The sequence below is a fragment of the Pyrgilauda ruficollis genome, unplaced genomic scaffold, assembly GCF_017590135.1.
Source record: "Pyrgilauda ruficollis isolate IOZ18807 unplaced genomic scaffold, ASM1759013v1 scaffold84, whole genome shotgun sequence".
In the NCBI taxonomy this organism is placed as follows: domain Eukaryota; kingdom Metazoa; phylum Chordata; class Aves; order Passeriformes; family Passeridae; genus Pyrgilauda; species Pyrgilauda ruficollis.
The window spans coordinates 2,671,082-2,680,039 of NW_024530377.1; the positions used below are offsets into that span (position 1 = coordinate 2,671,082).

An 8,958-nucleotide genomic window follows, 5' to 3' on the forward strand; every position below is an offset into this window, starting at 1 on the left:
TTCTAATTGTGGTGGTTTCAGGTAACTCCCAATACAGGTGGGTTACAGAGATATCCAGTAAAAATCCTTAAAAGCATGAACTACACTCACACTTGGGGGGTGGAACTAGAGGATATTTAAGGTCCCTTCCAACCCAAACAAGGCTTTTGACACCCCCAGATCAGGGGGTGCTTCTCTGAGATACCCTACACAACTGAAGGACTTCCTGAACCAGTGGAATTAATTACCTTTGTATTTTCACCCAGTTTTGATGAATTTTTCTGCCACGGACTTATCTGTTCATTTTGCCCTTGCTGCCTGCAAGAGGCAGATGTTCCCTGTGCTGCTTCATGGCAAGAAGCAGGAAAGGATCATTCCCTGTTTGCCTTCTGCTTGGCACTCTGGAATGGGTGGGTTTCTTCCTCCCTTCTTCCCAGATGAACAAAAACTGTGTTTTATCCTGCCAGTCCCACCTGTCCATTTCCCATTTTAGCAAACACCCTCCTCCCTCGTCCTGCCACAGCAGCTGTGTGATGTTCTGCAGCCCTCGGGGCATTTCTGGCACCAGGAAAGTCTTCAGCTGGTTTAGAAAGTCAGTATTTTTGTTTCTTGTGTTTTTCCCAAGATCCACATTAGCCAAAAAGTGCCATGCTGACTGTTTCTGCTGCTTCCTCCTGCACTGGCAGGGAAACCTTGGGCAGAAATCCTGACCTTGTAGGGCCCCCCAGCAACCCCAGTGCCAGGAAGAGGGGTCAGCGTTGGTGTCCTGTGCTTTGGCAAATACTCACTTTGCCTGGGTGGTTTTCCATGCATTTTTAAGGCTGTTTCATGGTGTTTGTGTCTCGTATTTTCTGAGATTCCCGACGAAGGGGAGGAAATGAGAATCTGACTCCATGTCCTTACAAGGCTAATTTATTATTATATTATATTACAATATAATTTATATTATAAATATATAATTATATATAATTATTATTGTATAATTATATGATAATACATAATAATATGTATTATATATCAATACTATGATATTATACATTACTATATACAATATTAATATATATTATTATAGTATATATAATAATTATAATATAATATATAATATATTATAATAAAATAAAATATATTATATTATATTATATTATATTATATTATATTATATTATATTATATTGNTGAACAATCTCCAAACCACATTCCAAAGCAGCAAAACACAGGAGAAGCAAATGAGATAATTATTGTTTTCCTTTTTCTCTGAGGCTTCTCAGCTTCCCAGGAGAGAAATCCTGGCGAAGGGATTTTTCCAGGAAATATGGTGGTGACAGTTGTGTGTTGGATTGAGGCCAAGCCTAAACAACATCAGTGTCTTTGTGCCACCCATCCAGACCACCACAGCAACCAAATCACCTGCCTTGCTCACCACAGCTCAAAGGAAACTGCCCTAACTTCTACAAGTGCCCACTCATAAATAACAGGAGCAGGGATGCTTAAAGCAAGGATTGCCCTAAGGATGCAATAGGATCACGTTTTCAAGACAGTTTTCTCATGATGACAGAGATCATACTTTATGTCGTGTTTTATAGCCCTGGAAATAATACTAAATTGAAGGAATTATGTTCCCAAAATCTTGATGCCTCCCAGTGCCAGCTGTTGTCTGCAGATCAGGAAGGGAAGAGGAGGAAGAGGAGTCCTTCATAGCCTGAGTGGCAACATAAATTACTTTAAGCATTTTTATATGGCAGTTAATGCTATTAAATAACCCAACCATAAACTTCTCATTAGCAGCACTGCAAAAACTAATACACCTCACGTGCAATTCCCACCCACTGTGCCCTCCAAACGCATTCATAAAGGAAAGAGCACTTGTAACCAAAGGAAGCTTTATTTTCTGACAGCTATCCATTTAAATCCTGCTTTGGAATGCAGGCTGAAAGGCTTGGGAAGCTGAGAGGTGGGTAGAGTGAGAGATGGGCTGGAGAGCATGGCAGGTGAGCAGCCACCAGCAGTGACATCTGCCCATGGGACAGCCTTCAGGAAGGGCTTGGTGGGAAGTGCTGCCAGCTTCATTTAGGGGCAGAAAAGCTGTTCCAGGCTGGATTAGTCAAACTGACACCAGTTGCATCCGTTTCTGTTGTTTAGTGCATTTTAAGTTTCATAGCCGCCTTCGGTTCTGTGTCTCTTTTGTTTTTTTCTGTGCCTTGTGATCTTTTCAATATCTCTTTTTCTCTCTTTAACTCTGTGTGATGGCTTTTCTGGATTCCTGACGTTCCTGTTCTAGCCTGTGCCTGCACACACACGGGAAGGCTGAGTAAAAAGTCAATGTTCTCTCTTCCACAGTCAGAAAATATTATCAAGACATGAAGCCAATCCATTGTCAGCTTCTGGCAGCTAAAACACCCCTCAGAATTTGCATTGTTTCCCCCAAATCTTTCTAGCAGAGTCATTCTCTTGTCCCACTGCCTGTTTTGCTCTGCTGGACAGAGAGAATAAAGCTCCACCTGTTCCTAGGACCTTTTTTCTTATCTCCATGGCATCTGTAGAATCAAATACGAAGCAGATTTTGTGGCTTCATCAAGAGTCTTGCAGGTGCTTTTTGTCTTTCTCCCGTGAAAGAATCAGACAATAACCTCAAAGTACTTAAAGAAGAAACAAAAGTGACAATAAACCTTTTGATTTTGCTCCTTCTCTTCATTGAAACTCATATTCTGTGTCTTGGTGAAGCATTCCTTGGATGGGGCATGATGCCAAGTCTCAAAAAGGGTAAGAAGCAGGGGAAAATCTCATTTTGTGGCAGGAAGGAACTGGGTTTTTCTTTCCAAATTTACTTCTCATGAAGCTTTCTGAAATCACCACAGACTGGAGTGTCAGTCCACACTGGTGGCAAGTCAGACCCCTTGGGAATTTCCCAGAATTTCTGCAACAGCTACTGCAGAAATATCTTTCTGCAATTAAGATACTTGGCTCAGCTGCAGTGAAATATTTTAATTCAGGCCTTCCAGATTCTCATTTCAATTGTGGTGTTCTGGTACTGAATCCCTCAAGGCTGCTGTTTACCAAAACAAGCCTCTGTGTGCTCTGAGACAGATGCACACGTTGGAGGAAGCCTGAGGACCCTACAAGTGAAATGAATAAATGGGGCAGGAGATCTTTCTCCTTTTTAATGCCTTTATTAAAAAGAATCAGCTCAGGTGGGGACCCTACAAGTGAAATAAATGGGGCAGGAGATCTTTCACCTTTTTGATGCCTTTATTAAAGAGAATCAGCTCAGGTGGGGAGAAGCCGACGGGTCGTGCCCGCGCCGCCGCTGCTCCCAGGAGTGGCACGGAGGAGGAGGATGATGATGATGATGATGATGATGATGATGATGATGATGATGATGCAGGGCCAGGAGCTGGATTTGGCTTTTGTGGGTCCCTCCCAGCTCAGCATCTTCTGTGATTCTTTGAAACACCTCCAAAGGCCTTCAGCACACTGCTCAGTTTATGGCTCATATTACAACAGGGAATAGTGGGTAATGTGGGCAACATGAGTATGGACCATATTCAAATTATTATTGAGTCTGTTGGAAGTGGTTGATGAATGACTAATTTTTTACCTGCCTGGATAAAGTTACTCATCACTAAAGTGTGCAGGGGTGAATCAAACCTCCAAGGACACGTGGAAAAGAGGAATATTTTTACAGTGGGGGTGGTGAAAGGCTGCAACAGGCTGCTCAGAGAAGTGAAAAATCCCTGGAGAAGTTCAAGGACAGGTTGGACGGGGCTAGGAGCAACATGATCCAGTTGAAGATGTCCTTGCTCACTGCAGGGGGGTTGGATTAGATGACTTTTTAAAGTCCCTCCAAATAAACCATTCTGCGGTTCTGTGTCTCCATCTTTTCCTCTCTCCTTGCAGCACATCCCTGCACAACTCTCTCCCCTGCTGAGCCCTGAGCACAGTCTGCTGCTGCTGCAGTCTCAGGGTCCCCATTTTATTCCCAACACAGCTCTCAGAGGCTCTTTATTGAGCTCTCACTCAGCTGAAGCAGGGAAGCACTTGGGCTGCTGTGCTGAGCATTAAACACTGCCAGGAGAAAGCAGCCACACTCAACACCAGGAGCTTCTCCTGTGTCTGGTGAGACACAGCAGCTCCATTTCAGGTTTAGGCCAGGGCTGGGTGCTTTTAGTTTTGATTTTATTTTATTATTTTATTTTATTTTATTTTATTTTATTTTATGTTATTTTATGTTATTTTATGTTATTTTATTTTTAAATGCAGCCTCTGTGCTGCAGAGCCATTTCCCGAGTGTGACCCATGGGACCTGCTTGTGATGAGCACCAGGGACAGGGAGATGAGAGAGCAGGAGGTGTTTGAGTCAGACCAGCTATCAAAGGCACCCTTCCCTATGTCTCAATGGGAAATAAAAGCCCAAACCCACAGCTAAATCTATATAAAGGCAAACTCTGAGTATTTCCAGCATTCAGAAGGACGGGTGGCTGGTGTGATGCCAGCTAACAAATTCAAGCAGTCACTTGCAAGTGTGAAGAGTAACTAACACAAAAAGCTGAGTGCTGTGTTCCTTTTGGAAGCACTGGTGCCTGCTCCCTCATCAGCAGGTTGCTGACATGCCAAATTCCCTGGGAAACGGAGAAATACACAGCTTTTAAAATAGAAAATAGAAATAGAGACAGCAAAAAAAAAAACAAAAACAAAAAAAAAAAAAAACCCCACAACAAAAACTCTCACAAGTTAAGTTGTACTTGTTTTATTACAGTGAAAACCTGTGCAGTGCTAGCCTACAGAGAGAATAAAAGCTACCAGTAACTTTTCATCAGAAAGGAGTCAATCCCAGGTAAGGAACAGCCTAGAAATCGTGGCTGTTGCAAAATACAAAGTCTGAGTTGGGACCTCCGTCTGTTGTTCCACTGGAGTAGATCCAAAGGTTGCCAAGTTCTCGATGGAAGTTTCTCCTTTAACAAGCTGGGGAGGTAAAGAGGAGAAGCAGATTTAAGGTTTTCTCCATAAATCACACAAGATGCAGGAAGTGTTTTGCCTAGGACATCCAAAAGGCAATTTTTTAGCCATCTCGACCAACCCCCCCATATGTAGATGTGTTTCCCAATTATGATCCAGATCAGTAAAGCCAAATTATGGTGAGTTGTATGAAGTACAGAACGCAGTGTGGCTGAGGCTACTGGTTATTAAATATGCTGAAAGGTCAACCCTAACTAAAACAAAGTTAGCTGGGGATCAGAAATTTCTCTAAGTTTCAGTCCACATTTCCAAAGCAAAGCTTTTTATCTCTCATGATAAGGTGGATGTGATTTGGGTGATTGCAGCTCTACTCTGGGATTATCTGGGGTCTTAAACTCACACTGCCCACAAACCCCTGGCTCAGATGCACCAGCAGCACCCCACTCTCTGCTATACAAGAAGCTGTTTTTTTAGGGTTTAGCCACCTTTTTTATGCTCACACCCTTAGGATTCTCCGGCTGGCACACACACCAGGCCTGGGCAGAGCAGGGACACTGCCAGGAGCTGTGGAGCACCCCCAGGGACACGGGGGACATCTCCTGGGGACATTACCTTCCTCCACGACGCGGTGGTAGAAGCACCAGGGCACGCCGGCGGGGTGTGCCCTGAAGCAGCAGCCCTTCCTTGTGCACTCCCTGGGCTTGATGCCAGGGTGGCCACAGTTTATCCTGGTGTAGGGATCGTTGGGACACACTTTCTTCACTGTATGAAGCAAAAAAAAAAAAAAAAAAAAAAAAAACAAACCCCAAATCAAAACAAAGGAAGGAAGGACAATGTGTTACTTCGTGCTCTGTCTGCCCGGTGCTGTAATTCAAAATAAAAGGACACAAAGGTGAGGGCACTGGGCAGATGGGATGGCCACTGAGACCTTCTCTGAAACAATTTCAGCCAGCAGGTTCACCCAAATCCTCAGCCAGCCTCCTAGGAATATTAAATTCCAAAGGGTGATGAGTTGCTGCTGTGCCCCAGGGATAAGAGGAGGGAAAATTCACCCCTGGAAGGGTCTGGCAGCAGCCCACCCTCAATCCAGCAATGGGCTGACAAGTCCTGTGTCTCCTGTAGTGGTGTCACACACGCTGGCCCCAGAGCAGGCATGCCCATGACCTGACCCCATGCTAAGCCCAGGGCAGCCTGGCTAACACAGGGAAAGGACCACCCAGCTCTCTCTGCATGCCAGCTTCAGTTATAGAAAGGAAATATGTGTTTTAGGAGGAAATCACAGCTCTTCCAGGCACTTAAAACTAAAATCACAAGTAGAGAGATTATACCACCCAGCTTGAATACTTCAGTTTTGCTCTCATGGAGCAGATCTGCTCAGAAAAGCAATTCTATGGGAATGCCACCCTAAGTTGCTGCTGCTCCTTTTTCAAGGTTTACAAGAGTTGCAAGCAGTGCTCAACAGCAAAACTATTTTTTCCTACCGTAATTCTGATCCCTGTTGACTAATTCCATTTTATATCAGGTTCTTCTGTTGGGTGACATTGCCTTTGCACCCTCATTTCCTTTCATGTCACCTGTGCAGCTGCTGAGACTGCCCTGAAGTTCTCCCGAGAAGGAGTCGTGCTGTCAGCTCAGCAAATGTAGCTTACATTGAGTTAATTAACACAGCTAATTACACTCCATTACTTAACACGGTTATGTAAAATATACAGCTAATCCTAGAAAGACTAGGAGAGCAGCTGTTATCCTCTCTGAGAAAATAATGGCAAAAAATAGAAGCAGGATTTGTTTGACAGATGTCAAACAAATAACCACACAGCAAACCCACTTATTTAAATGCTGAGTACCCCTTGCTGTACCCATGGACAAGACCACAAATGACACTGAAATGTCTCTAAGTAATCAGCACAGGCTGTTGGATAACTAGAAGCCTGAAGGAAGAGGAAATGTGTGAAGAGGATGAGGCAGAAGTCAGGTAAGCAAGGCTGAACTTTGCATTTTATTGCCACTGGTCTTCTAACAGAGGTTTGTGCCCACTTTTCTTGCCTAAGGAGAAAAGCAGAACTGCTCCCTGCTTGTACACGTTTCTGGATAGTCAAACACGAGGTAAATCAGTGTTTCTGGCAGAGATATTACCTTTCTTTGGCTTAGGATTGTAGCACCAGGGGACGCTGGGGACTGAGGCGTTGAAGCAGCACCCAATTTTCTTGCACTCTGCTGCTGAGATCCCTGGGTAGCCACAGTTTGTCCTCTCCTTGGGAACCACTTTACACTGGCATTTTGCTGTTCAGGACACAAGGAGCACAAGTTACAGGTGTCAGTTTGCACACTTCTCATGGAGGGTTTTTTATCAAATGCTCACAGGGAACAATGCTCTTTCCCTAGATGCTGTCCATCTTTTCAGTCCCCTGCTAAGACCACAACCTGAGCGGTTTAAAAGCTGCTTTTAAACCACTACCAATTTTGGTCAGGGCTGTACATGACATTTTGAGAGTCTGTGGTCTCACTTGCAGCCAAGCCAGCCCAGCACAGTGGGGTCTGTGGGCTTTGAATCGACCACACCAAATGGGAAATCCCAAGAACTTCAAATATTAAACTATTAAATGTTTGCTGCTTTGCCCATCTCATGTGAAGAGGAAAAGACTTAGGGTTCCAGTGGATATTCAATAGGTGCAAAGATACGAAATCTTTGCAATATTATAAAGTATAGGATGATGTGCAAATAGCTGCAGCCATTCCTTTAACATTTTAAGTCATTTGCACAGTAGTCAGCCACAACCAAGAAATTCTGGAACTGTCCTCCAGCTGTCATTGAGTGACTTGCTTTCCACTTCTGGAGCTGTCTGAACGACTTGCCTTTAATGAGGAGGCAGACAGACTCCTTTAAAACTGCATTCACATGGCAAAGCAGCATAAACCAAATGTCAGAAGAAAATTTAGACAAAGCTGGCTCGTGTTCCAGCCCTGGTCCTGTTCTAGCGACCACCTCTGCCTTTGCAGTGGGCTCCTGGTTATTCCAACAACCCAAGAGTCCAGCTGCAGTCTTTCTTTGCTATCGATCTCTCTGATAAAAATTAAAAAGTAGGCTCCACTTTGGGGACAAGCAGCAGCACAGGAAGCCTTTGCTGCCTGATGTGCCAAAGCTGCCAGGCTCTGGCGGCAGTCGGTGGGATGAGGGTCCCACACGTACCTGGAAGGCAGCAGCACGTGGAAGTACTTACTTGGAGGTGCAACTCCCTCTGCCAGGCTGCTGAGGGCTATGATGAGGGTGATGGAGAGTGCACAGAGCACCTTGAGATCCATGGCTCTTGCAGGAGGAGAGGTGCTGCCTTCCCTGGGAGCCGCGGGTTTTATGCGCTCCGCGTGTTTGCCCAGCGAGGCCCGATAACATTGTTCCATCTGAAGCTTCACCCAGAAGGTTGGGTTTTCTTTTGTTTGGTTAGGAAGTGTTGCCATGCATATTTTGATATCCCAGAGATAAATTTCTGGGCTCCCGTGAGCTATTGATCACATAACTATTACGTACCTGTAGATCCACATCTATTACGTGATCCCAAAATCAAGTGGATGCTGCTGGGTGCCTCTGTGTGCCAGAGGCTCTGGCTCTGAGTGCCAGATTTCATTGTGCTCTCATTTCATTGCCTTAAGAGTATTTTAAGCCTCTAGGCAGTTTTGTTTTCCAGCCACTACTGAAAAACATGTACATATATTTTCTACTCAGTGTATCTTTTCTGCCTCGATTTTTCCCTGGTCTTAAGGTTTTGGTTATGCTTACTCTGAATCAGGTAAGGGAGGAGGGCTGGAGCTCTGATACCTCCAAGCTTCAGGAGACCACTGTGCACCTGAAAAAATACATAAACACAGAATCTGGAAGGTGGGGCTGAGAAATACTGAGTACATGTTGGTTTCCACACAAGGGGATTTAGGAAAAGAAGGTAAGATCAAGGCAAAAAACAAAGCCCCAAAGCCCCAGAGGTCCAACAGCACACAAGAGAAGAAATGAGAGTTTCTGTATGATCTCAGCCTG

General features: G+C 44.5%; 1 protein-coding gene across 1 annotated transcript; it reads right to left on the reverse strand.

Annotated features, from left to right (window-relative positions):
- Window positions 1-4,883: 4,883 nt before the first annotated feature.
- LOC121364498 (trefoil factor 2-like) lies at window positions 4,884-8,234 on the reverse strand. The gene is made up of 4 exons (XM_041487814.1): window positions 8,153-8,234; window positions 7,068-7,214; window positions 5,544-5,693; window positions 4,884-4,937 (listed from the first exon to the last, which is right to left on the reverse strand). Exons 1-4 carry the CDS (start codon window positions 8,232-8,234, stop codon window positions 4,930-4,932), a joined length of 387 nt encoding a protein of 128 aa, XP_041343748.1. The 3' UTR covers window positions 4,884-4,929.
- Between the last annotated feature and the right edge of the window lie 724 nt (window positions 8,235-8,958).